The sequence below is a fragment of the Rana temporaria genome, chromosome 8 (assembly GCF_905171775.1).
Source record: "Rana temporaria chromosome 8, aRanTem1.1, whole genome shotgun sequence".
NCBI classification, from domain to species: Eukaryota; Metazoa; Chordata; class Amphibia; order Anura; family Ranidae; genus Rana; species Rana temporaria.
This window is the reverse complement of record NC_053496.1, coordinates 102,852,809-102,874,608: the sequence shown is the minus strand read 5'-3', so window position 1 is coordinate 102,874,608 and position 21,800 is coordinate 102,852,809. Positions and strand designations below refer to the sequence as shown.

General features: G+C 41.8%; 1 protein-coding gene across 6 annotated transcripts in view; it reads left to right on the top strand.

Annotated features, from left to right (window-relative positions):
• ZSWIM8 (zinc finger SWIM-type containing 8) overlaps positions 1-21,800 on the top strand; it is a 137,059-nt gene that overhangs the window by 39,456 nt on the left and 75,803 nt on the right. For all 6 annotated transcript variants that reach the window (XM_040320440.1, XM_040320444.1, XM_040320442.1 and 3 more), the window contains 6 exons: positions 4,498-4,592; positions 8,579-8,751; positions 10,864-10,971; positions 11,243-11,324; positions 12,036-12,156; positions 12,388-12,589. In XM_040320440.1, coding sequence (XP_040176374.1) covers positions 4,498-4,592; positions 8,579-8,751; positions 10,864-10,971; positions 11,243-11,324; positions 12,036-12,156; positions 12,388-12,589 — 781 coding nt within the window. The remainder of the gene's footprint in view (positions 1-4,497; positions 4,593-8,578; positions 8,752-10,863; positions 10,972-11,242; positions 11,325-12,035; positions 12,157-12,387; positions 12,590-21,800) is intronic.

The window sequence follows — 21,800 nt, the reverse complement described above, 5'->3', positions numbered from 1 at the left end:
TTAAAACTACGATACTTGCCTCCACTGTGCAGTTTGTTTTGCACAGAGTGGCCCAGATCCTCGTCTTCTGGGGTCCCTCGGCAGCTGTCTGGCCTCTTCCCCGCATCCGCTAACCCCCCAGGAAGCGCTTTCCCAAGGGGGTTACCTTGCAGGCGTGCTCCAGAGTCCTGTATTATGCGTCCATAGCTGCCAACTACAGGACTCTGCCCCGCCCCTCGCCCTCTCGTCATTGGAGTTGATTGATAGCAGCGCAAGCCGATGGCTACGCTGCTATCCAATGAAGAGCCAAGAAGCTTGTGCTGAGAAGCCAGTGCGTTCTTGACGCAGGATTTTCGAGGGCTCAGGTAAGTAATTGGGGGGCTGGGGGGGGACGGGGCCTTTAAGCGTCTGATGTTTTTTTCACCTTTAAAGTGGATATAAACCCGTTTTTTTGAAGTTTTGAGCTGGGCACATATATCTGCAGTATTTTGTTATCTCTTTTCAATGAGCCAAGTCTTATAGCTCTCTTCTGAACGGTTCCTCTGTTATCAGCCTGAGAACTCCTTACATATTTTTTTACTTTTTAGCCAAAAGCAGCCTGAATCTTTTGTCAAAAGAGGTTGCTAAAATAGATTAGCAGAGAGCAGCTCCTATTACAAAACACCTTTTGAGAGTCTCTGCCTATGATGAGAGGGGGTGTGTGCCTTTCCTCCAATCAGCAATTTTGGCTATCTTGGCTGTATGCTCAGACATCACACTCTGTGTTAACCAAGAAGAGAAAATCTCCTAACAAAATCTGAACTTTCTAAACAGTATATAAATGTGAAGACAGCAGATATACATATAAAACCTATGTAGGGAGGTTTGGTTAATCTCTGTGTATCATCTGAGGCTGAAGCCTCCCTTTAGTTCAGTGGTTCTCAACTCCTGTCCTTGGGACCCACCATGTCTGAAAGATAACTGAAATACATCACAGGTGATATCATTTGCTGCCCAGTGATTGAAGTATTCTAGTCTTCATCTCCCCAAAGTAATACCAAAATTCTGGCCTGTTAGTAGGTGCTTCACGGCCGGGCACCCACTGCGCATGCGCGAGCGGCAGTGCGTGAGCGGCGCGGCGCCGTCCGATTGGACAGGCGCTCGCCTACAGGGAGGGGCTGTGAAAAGGCGATTAAGCTAATCGCCTTTCCAGACCTTTGGCGGAAGGAGGAAGTGGGACAGGAAGTCCCCTTCTCCTGAAGCCCCCACTCCCCCCCCCCCCCCCCAAAAAAAATTACATGCCAAATTGCCAAATGTGGCATGTAAGGGGGCGAGGAGTGGGTTAAGAGGAAGTTCCATTTTTAGGTGGAACTCCTCTTTAACCAGACACCGACAGTCACAAGACTGCTATATACTGCTGATGAGAAAAAGTATTTAGCAGTTTATATTTACTAAAATAATTGCAGTTCTGTTCACTGTGGGAGACCAGATATAGTGAATGCAGGGTCCTGGGTTAATTACCCTTTAAAACCGAACTTCATGAAAAGTGGAAATGCTCCCTTAGAGTGGAGCTACCCATGCACTGCAAGGGTTAAATGCTTGTTTATGTCCAGGGTAGGGTCTCCAAACTTTCTAAACGAGGAGTCAATTTACTGTCCTTAAAGCGGGAGTTCACCCAAAAATCAACTTTCTGCAGTTAGATCCAGCATACTGCTGACATCTGCAGTATGCTGGTCTTTTTTTTTGTTTTGGTACTTATCGTTTTAGCAGTATTTCTTCTATGGCTCCGAGTGGGGAATCCTGCGGGGGAATGGGCATTCCCGAAGGCAAGCAAGTTGATTGACGGCCTTCGTCAGCGCGTTACGGCTTCCGAAAACAGCCGAGGTGACACTTGGCTGTTTACGGCGCCTGCCGTGTAGAGCTGACTGCGCAGGTGCCGTAAATTGCAGAGTGTCACTCGTGTGTATTTTCGGAAGCCGTGACGCGCTATCGAAGGCTGTCAATGAACTTGCTTGTCTTCGGGAACGCCTATACCAGGAAGTAATCCCCGCTCGGAGCCATAGAAGAAATACTGCTAAAACGATAAGTACCAAAAAAAAAAAAGACCAGCATACTGCAGATGTCAGCAGTATGCTGGATCTAACTGCAGAAAGTTGATTTTTGGGTGAACTCCCGCTTTAAGACTTTGAGGGGGCCGGACTGTGGTCAGTGTAAGTAGAAAATGTCCTGACATCAATGGGAGTAAATAATGACCCATCATCGATATTGGTGGAAAGAATATTGCCTCATCATTAGTAATGGTGGAAGGAATATTGCCCCATTGTTGGTATTGATTTGAGGAATGGTGCCCGATTGTTGGTATCAGGGGAAGGAATAGTGCCTAATTGTTGGTATTGATGGGAGGAATAGTGCCCCATTGTTGGAATCAGGGGAAAGAATGGTGCCCCATCATTGCTGTCAGGGGAGAAGTATTACCCTGTGGTTGGTGTCATTGGAAGAAATAGTGTCCCATTGTTGGTGTCAGTGGGAGAAATAATGCCCTGTTGAGGATTAGTGTCCCATTGTTGGTATCAGCTGCAGGAATTATTTTCCTTGTAGATTAGCTTTAAGCTTGTCAGTAATCCCAATGTCTTGCATCTGTTTAGAATAGCAGCTATGTCAGCCCTCAAAATTTCCACTCGCCTACTAGCATTTGGCGAGTGGATTTAAGCTGGGGGCGAGTGATGACAGGGCTGCATGACCAATCTCTCTCCAATCTGTGCCTACACTTAGAGTCCCGATGAGATTGGCGGCCGAAGAGGAAAGGTGTATGCTCGGGAAAAGTAGTCTGGTGAGCCGCGCACAGGCAGAGCAGTACACAGGTGCTCTCCTTACAATTCTCATTAAGCCATGGGACCAAACAGTATGACCTCTCTGAGCCTGCCCCCCTCCCCCGGGCCCCGACCAATGTAGCTGGAGAGCAGAAAGTAATGAGTGAGGTGGAGGATTGCAAAAATTACCACTCCGGTGCAGCGCTCACTGAAAGTTGCCCTGACATGAGAGCGGCAGCCTTCTAGTTTGTGCAGTTTTCTTCTCCTTGTGCTCTATGTAAGTTTAGCCTGAGCACTGTGAACAGACTGGTCTCAATGTGTGCTGTGCGCTGTCAGTGTGCGCTGTGCTATGGTGTCAATGGCTGTGCAGTTGTGTGGATCTCAGCGCTGGATTGTACTGCCTCCCGCTGTGCTGCCGCTCCTCTCCTCTCTGCCAGCCTGAATAAAAGGGGGAAGTGGGGACATGCAAGCGTGGAGCCGCACACACAGGCTCCTGATATGAGATGAATGGGAGAGAGAGAGAGGATGGATGGGAGTTGCAGAGGAGACGGCAAGAGAATGGGGAAGAGACCCAGTTCTAGTGCCCTGTCCCTCTGGTCTGCCCCCAGTGCCCTGTCCCTCTGGTCTGCCCCCAGTGCCCTGTCCCATTTTGTTAAAGTTGTTGTTGGTAATATTTAATTTTGTAACTTGATTCTGCATAAAACATTGTCATTCCATGAGATAATCTACGAGGGCGTGTTTACGGGTTCAATTAGGCGCAGGGCAGTGTATGAATTAGGTGGGGCAACTGGTGGCGAGTAACTCTTGAGGCCTGGCTAGTGGCTCAGGACTTGAAATTTTGAGCCCTGAGCTATGTGGTACCATGTGGAGGGAGATATCATCCCTTAATAAGCACAGGTGTGAAACACGAGGCCCGCGGGCCGAATCCGGCCCTCCATGCCATTTTAATGTGGCCCTCGCACCTCTCCAGCTACATGAGAGATCCAGACCCCTACTTTCTGCTTTCAAGCAATGCATCCAGCTTCTTCCCAGCAGCAGCATAAGGAAAGGGGGGTACACTGTGATGTAAGGGAGAGTGGGGGGACTCAACTTCTGATGGTGGGGTGGCTCTTGACATCTAATGTAAGGGGAGGGGATGCACTGGACATCTACTCTTACAGATACAACCGGCCCTTTTGAGGACAATCATAATGCTGATGCGGCCCACAATGGAATTGAGTTTGACACCCCTGATCTAGAGGATTGTCACCCGGCAAGGTAGAAATGTTAGAATTTAGGTGACTACTGTTCAACATTATGAAGTTGTCTTCTTCAGCTGTACTAGGAGGCTCTAATGAAGCTAGGTTTCTACTTGTTTGACTGATATTGGGTATGTTTGGGGACATTTTCTTTGCTAGGAAAAAAGATGATACAGTCCAGTTTTTTAATTTGGAAGTGGATGAACATTTTACACCATAGATAATTTTTGCCACCGTTCTTTCAGCCTATAATTTTTAGGTTTCACGTTTCGGGGGACCACCTAAACAGGAATGCATACATCAGTGTTTAAGATTTCTTTAGAATCTTTTTATCAACAAGTAATAGCCAATATTACTTTTCCATTCTTTTAGTGACATCAGTAGTGGGTGTATGTGTGGGTGTATGTGGGATGAGGAGTAAAAGTAAAGGCTAAAGATATAACCTATACAGATCTACTATATAATAATGTTTTCTCTGCACTTTTCTACAGGCTTTACTCCTGTTTGGCAAATGGAAGTGCAGATGAGTTCCAGAGGGGAGAGCAGTTATTCCGCATGCGAGCTGTGAAAGATCCTCTACAGATTGGTAAATATTTCAGTTGTAATATTTCAAATTCATGGCTCTGACTGGCATGGCTGTTAAAGCAATCCAAATTATTAGGGCCTTACTGCAGGGCTCAGACCTGAGCGAGAGAGATAAGTTCTACTTTCCTTCTCCACCCCAGAATTGGAAAGCAGAGAATAGATGTATTCTATGGATTTTAACGCCTTTATTCAGCATCTAGTTCAGGGGTGCCCAACCCCTGGCCCGCGGGCGCCCTCTGATGTTGCCCGCTACCTCCAGGTTTGGGATGGTGGGTCAGCAAGCCCAGATCGCGGGTTCCCGACCTGCCATCCCCGAGCATCAGTGTGAAGAATAAAGCTGGCCCTAGAGGAAACGGAGCCTGATGCTTTTTGTATAGCGCCGGCTCCTGTCACAGACGGAGTGATACCAAATGTACTGCCTGAATCAGGAAGTATCTGCTCTCTACTGCAGCCACATGCTTTCTCCAGCACCGGCTCCTGTCCCACTGGTGCTTGGGGATGGTGGGTCGGGAACCAGCCAGCAATACACACCAACAGTACCAGCCAGCAGTACCAGCCCTGGAGGACAGCCACCAGCCATACACGCCTGGAGAACAGCAGCAGACAGTGATACCTGCTGAAAACCCTGAGGTAGAAGTGAAGATTGAGGTCAGTAGAGGTGCAGGTACACCGCAGTGCATCAGTGGTCTACCTGCCTTAGATCTCACCTTAATTTTTACTATGGAGGCAGTTTTAAAGGATTCTTTAGACTGGACACTCTGCCACCTGCCCATTCAGTGAGGGGTGACAGAGGGCCACCTTTCCCCCCGTCAAGCTATACTAACCCATTCGCACTTCTTACTGCTTCAGGAGTTCACGAGTTCTGGAGTCCAATGATTTTGGCGCTTACCCGGGTGGATGATATTACTGCCCACCCCAAGTGACAGCATTTAGGCCTGGCAATTGGCTGCTTAGACCGATACACTGTTGAATGGGTAAACCACTTGTTATCCCCTACCTGGAAGATCTGCTCTGTTAGAGCAAGGAAGCGAGAGATGTGAAGGAGCTTGGAGATGGCGAGGGAGTGTAGATGAGTGAGGGTAGACTATCACCTTGAATAGGTAAAGTGAAAGTGACTCTCTGAATATGTGAGGTGGTTTGGTTTAAATAACCAAAAATTCCTTTTTATTCAGCAAAATCTGAGTTCTGCTTCAGACGGTTTTGCAGTGCATGTTCATTCTGTTTTATTCGTTGTCTGCTTCTTAGAAAAACCTCATGTGTCAAGAGTATGGGTAGAAAGGCCAAAGATGAGTCATTGCTTCTCAATTACTTACTATTTTAAGTCGCACAAATGATGATGTTCGTGGATACATATTGGAGAAATGATATGTAAAATGTATAACATGAACACATAGGGGGTTATTTACGAAAGGCGAATCCATTTTACACTGCAAGTACACTTGAAAGTGCACTTGAAAGTGCAATCGCTATAGATCACTGTAAATCTGAGAGGAAGATCTGAAATGAGGGGAATCTCTGCTGATTTTATTATCCAATCATGTGCAAGCTAAAATGTTTTTTTTTTTTTTTTCCTGGATGTCCCCCATGGATCTACAGTGACTGCACTTGCAGTTCACTTGTAGAGCAAAGTGAATTTGCCTTTCTTAAATAACCCCCATAGTTTGTCAAATTAACCTATGCACTTTATTATATGAGTATTTGAGAGCAAGCGTCAAAAGCAAAAATAAAATTATGTAATTCTTAAAAGTGCCCAAGGTATGGGCTGGCATGGTAACCAGCAAAAAAATAACCTAAAGCTAATTTGTTCTGAACTTTTAGCGGTCACTGTAATTGATGTAAAAAAACATATGTCTTACCAGTTACTCCATGCGTTTACCATTTCCCCATTTTGTCAAGTCACTTAGTTCCCAAGTCCTGATAGAAGGTACGTGCTCTCCCAAGAGGCATTGACTGTTTTATCCTATCGCAATATGAAGTAATTAAAATCCACTTGGACGCTACGATTATTGGTGTAGCTCTCCTATTAAAAGCCAGCTGGCAGTGCTGATCAGATTATTCTGACTGCTGGGAAAGCTCCCTACTATAAAATTCAATAGTTTAAACCAGGAGGATTCCCCCATTCATACAGAGTGTGTGGATGGGGGGACTAAATATTTATTTATTTAGCTGGTTTAATAAAAAATAAAAAAATACTCCTCTATGGGATTCCTAAGTTCTTGACGTTCTTTGGCGGAGAATTTATTTTCCCAGGGACAAGAATAAAGGAAAACGGAGTGCATCAGTGCAGGTAAAACGCCCTTTAATCAATATAATATAAATTAAAATGTGCTGCCTTGCAGAGAAGCAACTTGATGAGGAAGCATATTGACAAGGTAAATTCACTCCTATCGCTTACAGTACAGATGCAGAATTTAGTTTTTTTATTATTTTATTTTTTTAAATGCTGGTGAAATAATATATTGTGTGGTTCTGTTTACTGAACAAACCAGTCACCCCTGAACAAACCAGGGGTGACAAAATTCCAATAATCCTTCAGAGTGGCTTATATTAAATGAGGACCAAGTTGGCAATCTGCAAATAAAATACCTTCACTGGAGGTGCATTTTATTGATTAAAGGGCGTTTTGCCTTCAGCATGCTCTTTTTTGCTTTACTCTTTCTCCCAATTATATTTGCTTTTGGGAATACTGTACACCGAGCCTTCAAGGATGAGCAGACAGCCTGATGTACGGGTTCGCCACATTACACTTGAAAATTCTGTCCTTATCCAGTGATGTATGCTTTGCCATGCTGCTTTCAACTTTAGTTGCAAGCTGCACAGATGGCTTTTGTAATTGTGTTTAATGCCCATGTCTTTAGGTCAATAAATGTTTGTTCACACGATCCTTAGTGAGTAAATGCCTTTTTTAGACATGGCTGTCAGAAGACTAAGGCCCCGTACACACGATCGAACATGTCTGCTGAAACTGGTCCGCGGACCAGTTTCAGCAGACATGTTCGGTCGTGTGTACTGCCGACCGGACAGGTTTCCAGCGGACATTTGTCCAGTCGACCGTTTTCCAGCGGACAAAAATTTCTTCGCATGCTAAGAAACATGTCCGCTGGAAGCCTGTCCGTCGGACATGTTCGGTCGTCTGTACAGACTCACCGTACATGTCCGCTCGGCCGAAAGCCCTTGCATGCGTCAAAGTGATTTGACGCATGCGTGGAAGCATTGACCTTCCAGGGCCACGCACGTCGCCGCGTAATCGCCGCGGCTACGGTGCGGCCACGTCACCGCGTATCGTGTACGCGCGGATTTCTGTCTGATGGTGTGTACAACCATCAGACAGAAATCTCCGGGCGAACATGTCCGCTGAAAACGGTCCGGCGGACCTTTTTCAGCGGACAGTCCGTCCGTGTGTACGAGGCCTAACTTGTAAGAACATTATTGTGCTAAAATATTTCATTTTTTATTTAATTTAGTTTTGGCTCAGTGTGGCTACAGATGGGCAGTTGTCTCCCTTATTTGCCAATACGTGTCACTAATAGGGGTTAGCTCATGTATTTTTCAACACGGGTCCGAACTTCCCAGAGTTATCCCACCAGGAAGCTGTCAAAGCAGACAGCCAATCATACGCAACAGAGGCATGCCCTGCCCCGCAACCACACACATGCAAGGGGCATGTATACGTGTGGCTGCAGGGCAGGGGATGCCTCCACCGCCTATGATTGACCGCTTCCTGGCAGAAAGCTCAGGTGCCATCAGAACATGTGTCTGAACACGCCTGGGCTCATCGATGGTTCCTTTACCTCTTGTGACTTCACTGATAAGACGAAGGAAGGATCAGCTCAGTTGCATAGAGAATATCTCATAAATTGTACATAACAACGAAAACCGTTGAAGTTGGGCTGTTTGTTAAATCTCTGTTGTGGGGCTTTATTTTTTTTGTTTCATATAGTACCTCGAACAATAGTAAGTATTTATTCCTATTTCCACTCTTTGCAGGTTTTCACTTGAGTGCTACAGTGGTACCGCCACAAATGCTGCCTCCAAAAGGGGCCTACAACGTAGCTGTGATGTTTGACCGCTGCCGAATTACATCTTGCAGTTGTACCTGTGGAGCTGGAGCCAAGTGGTGTTCCCATGTCGTTGCCCTCTGCCTCTTTCGAATTCACAATGTTCGTAACCTGCAGTAAGAGGGAGGCTTGAATACAACTTCCACCACGTTCTACTGTTTGCACCCTTGCTCCCTTAGTACCATCAAAAAAGGAAAACCTGTAGCCCTACATTCTGAGATTGCACTTATGTAGTCATTTCTAAATCAATCGCACGTAATGTGGTAGATTTGTACCCGACTAGAACTTTTGGAACTTGAAAGAGAGTATAGACTTATAACTTGGTAATTAGCTAAGGCATCCTAATATTGGAGTTCTGCAATGTGAATAGGCAAGGTTGAGTGAGCAATTTTCTCTTGTAGAATATGTTTAAATTAGCAAAATAATAGGTATAGGTACAGTAACTGCTAGTAAGTAAACCTGTAGCTGTGAAATAGTTGGTCAGCTATAGACATAAACTATTCCAATAGATTTGTAAACAGGTAATTTTTTTTATTTCTTTTGTTGTTTTGGCTTTATTAAAGAAGACGCATCTTTTTATCCCAGACCTTTCAAAATTTGAGCATTTTCCTTTGTGCTTATCATATTTTTAAACTGTTATATAATTAATACAGGATTCCTTTTAATACATTTGATGAGATTTTTATTTCCCCTTAAAGCAGAAGGAAAACAAAAAAAACAAATTGCCAACAGGTAGTTTTTTTTTGGTTTGTCTTTTAAATAAAACACCTGCGCTACAAAATTATTAAATGCATAAATTTACTCAGACTGCTGTAAAATCCCCACAGGGGGTGCAGTACTTTGTCGCAAACAATCAAAGTGAATGTGCAAACCTAACCATATATAAAAACAGTCCAGCATTAATAGTAGTGCATAGAAGTCCAATAGTCCACAGTAAAGTGCTTGTGTGATTTCCAAAAGCAAAATCTGTGACTTGTGTCAAAATTAATTCAATGGAGGAAAACCTAAATGCACACCTGCTGCTGCTGAAATAATAAAAAAAAACTACAGAGGGTCCAGTGCTGCATCACCAACAGGTAAACTGAAGTTGCAAACCAAACAATATATAAAAATAGTCCAACGTTGACAATAGTGCTTAAGAGTCCAGCACAGTAAATGCAAAATCTGTTACTTGTGTCAAAATTCATTGAATGAAATGGTGGTGTTCTGAAAAGTGGTGCCCCCATTCTTCTCCCACACTCACCAGACACTATTGAGTCTTTTCTTTTGTCAAGTGAGTCAAATCAAGCGTTTATGACACCCAGGGTTCTGCTTGGGTGTTTTGCATGTACCACATAAAAGGTAAAACGTTCAATGCCAAGGAGAGAAGGGAGTACTTTCCAAAGTGAAGTAACACTCATTAAATAGAATAAAAGCCAACGTACTTGCATCAATGTACATATACAGTAGATTGCCTGTATCAGGATGCACCACTGTATCTGAGAGCGTAAATGACGTCACAAGAAGTGCATTGGCTTTTATTCAATAAACTATTCCACTTTTTTTTTTGGTGGAATATAATTTAAATCTTTTTGAACAAAAACATCTAATCACCTGCTATTTTTTTTTTTTAAATCTATACACTAACTGCAGCGCATTGCACATTACAGTGTAAAGACCGGTAACTTACAGGAGATTGTACAAGAGCTGGGTGCTCCTGTGTGCTTGCACTGGAGTAACCTCATCAGTGTCTGCCCAATAGGATAAGCAAGAATACAATGGACCCAGAAGAAGGGGAAAGACATGGCATTAGTGGGGATGGAGAGGATGTGGAGAGCTTGGATCTTACAAAGTTGGAGGAAAGCACACCCAAAGATAACTGTCATAATGTGCAAGTACGCTCACACTTGCACTTTATGGCAAATCAAGGCTATTCCCACCACGCCTTAGGCTGGATTCACACCTATGCAGTTTAAGTGCTTTTTGCAATTTGCAGATTTGCACTACAGTCGACGTCACATGGTTTCCTATTGAGCACGCTCTGTAGTGCAAATCTGCAAAAAGCACTAAAAATGCATAGGTGTGAATTCAGCCTTACTTACACTTTTAAGTGTGCTAAGTGCATAGTATGGCACTTGTACATACCTCACAACAGATTACTCATGCTTTTAGGTTGTTTTCATAGGGTTGGATAAATGATCTGAAGTATCCATGTAATTGTTCCATTCCACACAGGCGTCAGCTGTCTGTCTAAGAGCCCCAGTTTCAGAATCCTTATCTCGGCTGCAGAGAGATCAGCTACAAAAGTTTGCCCAGTATCTTATCAGTGAGCTGCCACAACAAGTGAGTATACAGTACTATGCACATATCGCATGCATTTTTTTTTGCATTCAGTATTCTGTAACCTTTTTAGGGAACTGGGTCATTAGGGGTTGTACATCAAATTGCTCATTCAGAATTCATTGACAGGTGCATGTGACCTGCAGTTCACCCCTTCAACTGGGTTTTGCATTCCCATGCATTAGTAGCAGAATGCAAACACTGCTTGAAGCAAACAAGCCATTAACACAGGCCTATAGTAACATATTACTTATTTAAATTTCCTGTTGTTCAGATCCTTCCCACTGCTCAACGTCTTTTGGATGAACTGCTCTCTTCTCAATCAACTGCCATCAATACAGTGTGTGGAGCTCCAGGTATCAGTGATCCTCAGCAATATGGAACAATTGTGTATCTATGTGAAAACTTAAAGTGAAACTTTTACCCTTATTAACAACTTGCTAAAAAATAATGTTCTTTAGCAAGGAACATACATTCCACATTAATAATTATGCTACCAACATTAGTGTGTGTTGTAAATTGCCTCCAGCATTGTTCCTTTTGCTTCTTTCTAAAGGCTCACATTTTGCTGAAGCCCTGAGCCCCCGAACAGCAGTAAAGCTTTAGGCTGTCAGCAGATCGGCCTTTACAAATTTGACACAGTGCCTAAAAATAGAGAGCAACTGAGTACATGCAGAGCAGGATGAGCCAGTGTATTACTGGATTTTAAATAGCAGAGGCACTTATTTTTAATGCTTTACATAGCTATACCTGCAAAAGGGGCCAGGCTGAAGTGATCTAACAGGACTTGCTTTTCGGACTAAAATTTCACTTTAAATTCGTGTTGCTGTTTTATTCTGTCATCTTTTACTGCCAAGTAGTCATTGTTGAGTCTTGTGGCACAGCAGGAAAGTTGTAATATAAAAAGGGGATGGGGAAATGTAATTATTTTGAAACTTTACTGCACAGTATCCAGCAAAGGGGGAATTCTAGCATTGACATTTTATTGGCATGATCCTATGGGGCAGATTAATAGTGGTGCGCTAAGTATTAACGGTAATGAGCTACTGACTGTCTCTTTATTCTAGACCCCACTGCTGGACCTTCTGCATCTGACCAGAGCACCTGGTATCTGGATGAATCCACTTTGAGTGATAACATCAAGAAGACCCTTCATAAGTTCTGTGGACCTTCTCCTGTTGTTTTCAGGTATTTTTTAAAATATTCAGCACTTTCCATAATATATACTTGATGAACTAGCCAATTAAAGAACTAAACAATTTTAAGAAAATCAATTGCTTATTTATATGGAATGTACATATTTCAACCTTCTATTAAAGGCTAACATACTTCTATTATGGAAAAACTCTCATCCTCTAAAACAGTTTGTAACGTTTCAGTGTTCTTTCAAGCAGTGTTTACTTTATTACCCCCCAACAGTGATGTCAACTCCATGTACCTCTCATCCACTGAACCACCAGCTGCAGCAGAATGGGCTTGTCTCTTGCGCCCTTTACGTGGACGGGAACCTGAAGGTATCTGGAATCTTCTGTCCATTGTTCGGGAGATGTTCAAGAGACGGGACACCAATGCAGCCCCTTTACTTGAGATCCTAACAGACCAGTGTCTCACTTATGAACAGGTATGGATCATGTGCTAGGAAGCATCTCAAAGGGCTTGTGTACACAGACATATGTTTTGTGTCGGAGCTCTTTTGTTCCTTCTACAAGTCAGTGGAAATGCAGAAGCAACTTTGGTGGCCCTTAGAAGCATAGCAAACACATACAAATGTAAGTGGCATGCACCTGAATGCATGTGCATTTGAGCCTTTTCACAATCCTAAATTGCTTTTCTGCATATTATTACGGTTTAATTTGTACAGTTGACATAAAATTGTAACTTTAGATCACTTTGTCTTAAATATAATGTTTGCTACATGAGGACATCAGTGGCTGAATGTCTACCTAATTTAGCGTGGGCATTTTTATCTATCACAGAATAAGACTGCACACAAAAGAAAATCATTTTGGCTTTGATCATATTTGTGTTTTACTGCAACGCATTATAATGCACAGACCTGTGTAGTGCACAGAAATGTGCAGATTGTTGCAGTGCTGTTTATTTTGAATGATAACACTTTTGTCACATTGCATGTACATTTTAGTGCACCACAATGCACAGGTGTGAACCATCTTTGTGTTCTGGTATGCTGTTTTGATAAAATTCAAAATGAACGTGCTGCCTTAATGCAAAAAGCAAAATGAATGCATGTTTATATACATGTGGTAACATACCACAGCAGTCTGAATCCACCCTTTTCAAATGCCATTTAAGATGATTCTACTGGTGGGATCCACATAAGACTAAGCGTGTCCACCCATGGACCAATAGCTGCTATACAACAAAAGGGGCACCTATCTGGCAATGACAAAGTACTCATCATCATATATAGAGATTTTCCAACATGTTGTAAAATATCTTTGGGACCTGATGTCTCTTATTTTTCTCTGTGGAGGAAAGGGGTAAGGGGCTTTAATTTCAAAATATCAAAAACGGTCACAGTATGCTACCTGCCAAGGGTCTACCTCATATACAGTACAGGTTTCAATGCACTACTGTTTAATAATGCTGTTGGGTTTTTATTAGTTCTCCAATCATGTTGATGTATAAGAGTTAACAAAGCAGTGGCACTTAATAAACAAATTTGTGTCACCTTTAATCCTGACTTAATAAGGGAAATTATATAAGGATCACCGGTCATACCCAAACAATATGATTTGGGTCTGTGTTGCAATGGGGAACATAGGTGAAAAATGGACTTGGGACTGAATAATGTGTGACAAATGGTACTCGAGTCCATAGATACTGGAAGGGAATCGGGCATGTCACAGAGATCAGGAAGGTTTGAAGAGTTAATAGAGTTTAGGTCCCTCTTTCAGTTATCAAACTTTCCTAAACATCTAGGGCTGGTTTATTGCAACCATTCAGATATAATATGAGATCTGATAGAAGTTGACTATCACTATCATATTTCATATCATTCCATACCTCTTCACTGTGAGGTTTCTCACAAACTCATTGAGATCGGTGAACAATTCGTATTGATTAGGGGGAAAAAATGTAAACCTCTGCATAAGAAAAATGTCAACTTCTGTAAAGAAAAATCTTAAAGATTTTTTATAGTAGAGTACTTCTGCCCTAAACCTTTTTTTTTTTCCCTTAAAGGGACTTCTGCTTACCCTGTTAATTGTCTGGTTCTCATCTATTTTTTATATATATATAATTTATTTTGTCTTTAATTGGGTTTGTGCATATTGAGGTTTAGTACATTTTACGCATTGCCTATATGTAAGTTTGCTACGAATAGTGCTAATTAGGGATGAGCTGACCACCCCCTGTTTGGTTCGCACCGGAACCTGCGAACGGACTGAAAGTTTGCGCAAACTTTAAAACCTCATTAAAGTCTATGGGACTCGAACGTTCGAAATCAAAAGTGCTAATTTTAAAGGGTAATATGCAAGTTATTGTCCTAAAAAGGGTCTGGGGACCCGGGTCCTGCCCCAGGGGACATGTATCAATGCAATTATTTTTTTTTTAAAACGGCCGTTTTTTCCGGAGCAGTGATTTTAATGATTAAAGTGAAAAGGAAAATGAAATATTCCTTTTAAATATCGTACCTGCTGGGTGTCTATAGTATGCCTGTAAAGTGGCACGTGTTTCCCATGTTTAGAACTGTGCCTGCACAAAATGACATTTCTATAGGAAAAAAAGTACATTGCATTACATTCTACTCATGTGTATGAATTCTCTTAATAACATTATTGAAAACCGCTGTACCCGGAAGTTTTTTAAACATTTGCTGTTCATTTTAATGGTGAGATGCATTATATGTTCACCTCACATGCTTGTGGCCAAGTGTATTTTGATCGCTCTGTGTATGACATCTGAAGGTGGTCATTGAGGTGGCGGACTACTGCTCCTGAGGGGTTAATCTTTGTTGTGGCCCCTCCCTCATTTTGGAGAAGGAAGAGCCATGTATCGGCTTATGGTGTGATAGTGTTATTTAAACAGCTATTGTTTGGTGCGCTAGTCAGCTCTGAAAGGGGGGTATAGCCCTCAAAATGCATTAACTGGTGTATACACTGAGGGGTGTTGTCCAGGACATTGTATGAGACATTTGGTCTGTGGTTTCGAGTCAACTTTGTGGCTTAAGTTTTATTTTGTGCTAACTAACATATAGCTCTTGTGAGTATAAGGCTTCAAGCAGACTGGGTGTCAAAAACACCTTTTTTAGGGGCGTTTGACTTTTTCTGCCTCTAAACGCTCCTCAATGTTTGTCCGTGTCCTTGCACACACAGGCGTTTAACAGGCATTTAGAGGCATAAGTGTGTTCCAGCTGAAAAAAAAAAAGCCAAATGTGTCTAAACACTAGGCATGTCGTATTAATTATGCTGGCCAATTTAATTGAATGAACGTCTGAAAGTGCCTAAACACATTTATAAAACGTGGCTTTAGGGCAAGTTTTTAACACTGCCTTTCCCCTGCCAGGAAAAAAAGATGTTCAGGATAGTTTGGATAACTCCTAATGTGCATGAGGCCTATATGTGTATTTGTTGTGTTTACTAAATGGTGCTTGTGATAATGCATAAGGCTGGTGCTCTCTCTTTTCTTGTCCTGTTATTTAGAACTAAAGACCTTCCCAATCTGAAGAAGCAGCAAAGCATGAAGTGTTGCTGGGCACCTAACTGAATGTTTTAAATATTTTTCCTTTTACCACTAGTTTCTACTGCTTAGTGGTTGTGAAAGTTGTTCTAAGGCTTCATTTCCACTGGCGTTTTTACAGCCACTTTTCTGAGCGTTTTTTTACAGCTTAAAAACGCCTGTCCATGTTATTCTATGGCATCATGCCCACATAGGCGTTTTTGAGCTGCAAATGGCATAGGCGTTTTTTGAGCTGTAAAAAAAAAACGCGGGACCAGGGCGTTCTGTGGCTCCAGCAACAGAGCTGTAAAAACGCCAGACATTAAAAAACGCTCAAAAACGCTGTCGCATCGTTTTTGAGCTCCAGCTCACAAAAAAAAATTTTTTTTTTTTTTTTTTTTTTACAAAGGACAGGCTGGGGGGATCCTGCAGCAGAGAAGGATTTTTACCGTAATGCATAGAATGCATTGAAGTAAAAAAACTTAAGGCTTTAGGCTTCATTTCCACTGGTGTTTTTACCCACACTTTTTTTAGCCTTTTTTACAGCTTAAAAACTAGGCTAAAAAAGGCTAAAAAAAGTGTCTGTAAAAACGCCAGTGGAAATGAAGCCTAAAGCCTTAAGGTTTTTTACTTCAATGCATTCTATGCATTAAGGTAAAAATCCTTCTCTGCTGCAGGATCCCCCCAGCCCCCTCCCCCTTTTTATTCTTACCTGAGCCTGATCCGATCTGGCGACGTGCATGAGAGCAGCAGCTCTGGCCGCTGTCTCCCTCCTCATTGGGCAAATTGATGGCAGTGCGACAAGGGGGCAGAGGGTAGGGCCAAGTTGACAGGTCTGGGTCAATAGACGCAGACAGGGCGGCTTGGGAGTGAGCCGAAGAGGAGGGGCCTGGAGTGCCGGTGAGGGACCCCAGAAAAGGAGGATCAGGGCTGTTCTGTGCAGAGATATTGCACAGAGCAGGTAAGTATGCCATGTTTTGTTTTATGTAGAAAAAAACCCTGAATGTTTAATGTTACTGTACATTTTGTTGCATATCACTGATGTGTTTCTTTACATGTGCTATGGTTAAATATTTAGATAAAGGCAAAAAATGATTGGCAATTGGTACAGGAAGATAAAATAATCGGAAGACAGAAGTAGAGAAGATAAAAAGGAAAAAATAAAAACATTTGAGTGTTAAAGGAGTTGGGTCTCTTGCTAAGCGAGAAAGCTTTTGAAATGATTGCTCTTTGCTAGCTAATTCGCCTTGGGAGGTTTGTCGGCTGCTAGGAACTTTGGTTTCATGGTTATTTGTCTGTTGAATAATAATGAAGTTGTGACACTATTCCATTATATTGCAGGAAAACAATGACATCAGGAGAATCCTTGAAACAAATCCAAGAGAACGACATGCAAATGCATTTATTCTGCATACATGAATTTCTATTAATCAGTTTTTAATTGATATATCCATTATTTAGGCAGTTGTGAGGGGGAAATTGAAAGTGTTACTAAAGGCAAAACTTTTTTTTTTTAAGGATAGAATGGAGGGGATCTTAGAACACCTGTTTTGTCATGTTTACTATTGAATGTGAAAGGAAAAGACATTCCCACATTTTGGGTGGTCCCCAGAAAAGTAATTGAGTGAGACATTTCCTCTCGCATCCTGTTTTGGCTATGGGACACAAAGTTTTGCTTTTAGTTACACTTGAAGAAGGAACTTGTCTGCTTGTGTGAAAAAAGCTCAAAATCTTTTCCCATAGAGTTGAAGTATACCCAATAGCCATATTTTTCATTTCTGGATAAATTAGGTAATGGTTTAAAAAAAAAAAAAAAAAAAAAAAAATCTCCTCTTAGTGATCACTGAAGCAGGTGTCCCCATTAGAAAATATCCCCTATTTCGTTTGTGGTGACATCTTTAGATTTCTCTTTCTTTCTTGGTGACAGTGGTCAGCAAGACATCAAAAATAATTATACCATTAAAGTGGCACCTTCCTATACTACCGTAATAATTCTTGAGAGATTTTTTCCAAAAGATTAATGTGAATTAAAGCAGAGGTCCACCCAAAAGTGGAGCTTCCGCTTCCACTCATTTTGTCTCCTTTCCCCCCCTCTGGTGCCACATTTGGCACCTTTTGGGGAGGGAGGGGGGACGGGGACAAGATACCTGTTTTTGACAGGAATCCTGTTACCACTTCCGGGAGCCGCGCCTATTGACATCACCGCTCGGATCCCTCTAGGAGAGAGGAGCGGAGCGCATTCGCAGTAGGGTTCCTGGCGTGAAGCCGTAAGGCTACGCTGCAGGATTCCCTTACCCGCAATGGCGGCGGCAGCACCCGGCAGCTAATGGAAACATCAGCTGCGGTGCCGACATCGATGGACTCGCGGACAGGTAAGTGTCCTATTATTACATGCCAGCTGTTGGAAAAAAGGTCTGGCGCTACTTTCGTTTGTAATTTAATAAAATGGGCAAGTCCATAAATTTGTGTGCAAAAAGAAAAGTCGAAATTAAATCCAAGTCACAAATTTTGCCCAACACCGCAAGGTTGTAGGTTATCAAATGGACCTCACCACAGAGATTAACCCCTAAATAAAGGAAGGTCAAAAGTGCTTGGTTTCTCATTAAGATCTTCAGCCAGAGCAGGTCTGATATTCTTCTTCCACTTCCCAACAATTCTCTTTTTCTCCAATCACTCAGCCACACACTGGGGAGAATGCCAAATATATTAAATCATTGTGTAGTATTACTAAATTTAAAAACGTTCCCACAAATAATATACAAGTCACATTCACATGTAATGGTGTCCTTAGACCTGCACCAGTGTAAACCACTTTCATTATTAGAACGCTCCGCCGCATCGTTTACATGAGCTGGCGTGCGTTCCAGTAGCCGGAAGTATAGGACTGGATGTGACGTCATGCGGGAACCAAAAATGATGGCAACATGCACTTCAACGCGTTTCACCAAGATGCCAGGTAGTTCGGTGCCACCATTTTATCGGAACTTTTATAATACCAATTGGTAGGCTCCAACAATATGGCCGATAATTCAGCTGTGTACTCTGTTGCGGTTTCCATTAACATTTCTATTTATACATAATTGTTCTAAATCACATTTTTAAAACTTACATTTATAAAGTATTAACCCGATATATTAAATGGCATACTATTACATTCTCTACATACTCTCCATAGGGTTTTGTAACTACCCTGCTATCTAGTGGATTATTACCTAATTTTCCTGCAATAATCTCTATTTTAGTTTAGTGCAAAGTAGAGAGATGGGTTTATATATGCACACAAATCATATACAGTAAAACCTTGGTTTGAGAGTAACTTGGTTTGAGAGCGTTTTGCAAGACAAGCAAAATGTTTTAATAACTATTGCCTTGATATACAAGCGAAGTCTTGATATAAGAGTAGCATCATGTCACAATTGAGTATAAAAAAGAAGACAGGAGCCTCTAAGTGTAGCAATATGGTTACATTTAATGAAGGTACAACATTTAGCAACTTATTGCTACATTTAGAGGCGCCTCTCTTCTTTTATACCCTGTAAAAAAAATGCTTTGATATACAAGTGCTTTGGATTACAAGCATGTTCCTGGAACGAATTATGCTCGCAATCCAAGGTTTTACTGTATGCCAAATATGAAACAATGTATAACTATATAGATAATATATAAAAACATCTATATAATTGCCTTCCCACATCAGTGTACTGTTCATTTATCAATATCTGTAAACATTATTTTTAATACCCCTACATATTTATGTAATGATTGGTCAGAAAACAGTTCAGGTCGATGTCAATGTTGAGGCCAAGTGGATACAACGTATCTACTTTGTCTCCCGCTGCGACACATATTTCTGCAAATCATTGCCCCTCCAGTGTTTACATGCCTTTTCTATACCCCAAAATCTAAGAAGAGTGGGGTCTTAATTGGGTTTCAATCAAAAATGGTTTGTTAGCCGCTAGGATTACTTTTACTTTGTAAGGAATTGCCGACCCTAAAAAATAATGCGATCATAGCTGCAGCAATGAGGAGATATTGCCCTTCTCGTCCGAGGATGTTTATAAAAGGCTCGGCGGAGGGGAAGTGGTTAATACCAACGTGTCTGTCACATGTTAACTGGTTGCCGACCAGCCGCGGTCGTTTTACTGCGGCAGGTCGGCTCCCCTGCGCGAGAGCCCATAGCTATACGTCGCCCCCGACTCCCCCCCTACAGTTAGAACACAACCAGGGAACATACTTAACCCCTTCCCCGCCCCCTAGTGTTAACCCCTTCACTGCCAGTGGCATTTTTATAATAATCCAATGCATTTTTATAGCACTGATCGCTATAAAAATGCCAATGGTCCCAAAAATGTGTCAAAAGTGTCCGAAGTGTCCGCCATAATGTCGCAGTACCGAAAAAAAATCGCTGATCGCCGCCATTACTAGTAAAAAAAAATATTAATAAAAATGCCATAAAAATACCCCCTATTTTGTAAATGCTATAAGTTTTGTGCAAACCAATCAATAAACGCTTATTGCGATTTTTTTTTTCCCCGAAAAATATGTAGAAGAATACGTATCGGCCTAAACTGAGGACATTTTTTTTTATATATATTTTGGGGGATATTTATTATAGCAAAAAGTAAAAAATATTATTTTTTTTCAAAATTGTCGCTCTATTTTTGTTTATAGAGCAAAAACTAAAAACCGCAGAGGTGATCAAATACCACCAAAAGAAAGCTCTATTTGTGGGGGAAAAGGGACGCCAGTTTTGTTTGGGAGCCACGTCGCACAACCGCGCAATTGTCAGTTAAAGCGGCGCAGTGCCGAATCGCAAAAAGTGCTCTGGTCTTTGACCAGCAATATGGTCCGGGGGTTAAGTGGTTAAAGATTAAAGTTCAAAATCCAGGCAGAAGGCAGAAGGGTTAGACTCTGTCAGGTTTTTATAGTCCCCTGTGTCCCCGTTTCCTCTGTCCTCTGACAGATAGTTAGAGGGGACAGTAACTAATGGGAATTTTGCCCTGGAACAGTCCTAATATCCTCTTTTCACCATGGACTAGATGTAAAATATGATAGGAAGTCACAAACGGCAATAAAAACGGACGTTCAAACCCTTTCCAAACTGTCCGAATTTGGGCTTTACACATTTAATTTTTTTATATCAAGAATGCCGGTGCATAGGTTTTGTTCCTTTTTTTTTTTTTTTCAGTAATCCGAGTAGAATCGCTGTCCCAGAGACCAAAATATTTCTCTCTCTGTTAAAGAAACATGCTGTGTAGTTGCAGCAGGATGTGTTATGTTAAAATACCATTTTACTGCCAAGGGAAACTAATGTTTAGTGCACATGACTTGTCAGGGCGGCAATAAAGCGGTGTCTGTATCTTGGAATTGTAAATTGAATCTGAAATAGTTTGTGGCCATTTCCATCTTTCAGCCGTTATTCATGTAATGGCTGTTAGTACTGAAATTCTTTGCACTTTCCTAGCTTGCATAACCTTAAACATTAGTTGTCTAGTGTTTCATTATTTGGATCAAAGAAAAATATTAAAGTTGAATGTAAGGTATTTTGGTCAATGTTATTTTAAAATAAAAACTCCAGTAAGCAGCAACCCACTTTTTACACACCTCTGCCTGAAGAGGTGTGAAGCATTCTGTCACAATTTTAAGATTTATCTAGAGATTTTCTACCTTAAAACTGGACAGAAAAAGAGGCAACGTGCTTGATCTTTTTCATCCTAATCTATGGCACTCCTTTCTCCTTGGGTATCTTTCTGCAGCACACGCAGGGTTTGATTTACTAAAGGCAAATATACTGTGCACTTGTTCCAGAGCTTAAATGAATTAAAGCTTCACATTGAAAAAGCATATTCAATTACATGCAAGGAACATTTTTATAAATGTTTGCTTGCACATGATTAGATGATAGAAATCAGCAGAGCTTCCCCCCATTTCAAAACTTCCCCTCAGGTATCTTTGTGCAGCACACATAGGGTTTGGTTTACTAAAGGCAAATATACTGTGCACTTGCTCCAGAGCTTAAAGCGGGGGTTCCGCGGCCCGTCTTTTTTTTTTTCTGTGAAATGTATTCTTTTAATATTGCCAAGCTTGTACTCGCATGTTTGACGTTGCTACTCCTCCGCATACTAAATCGGCATCAAATCTGTATTTCTAAA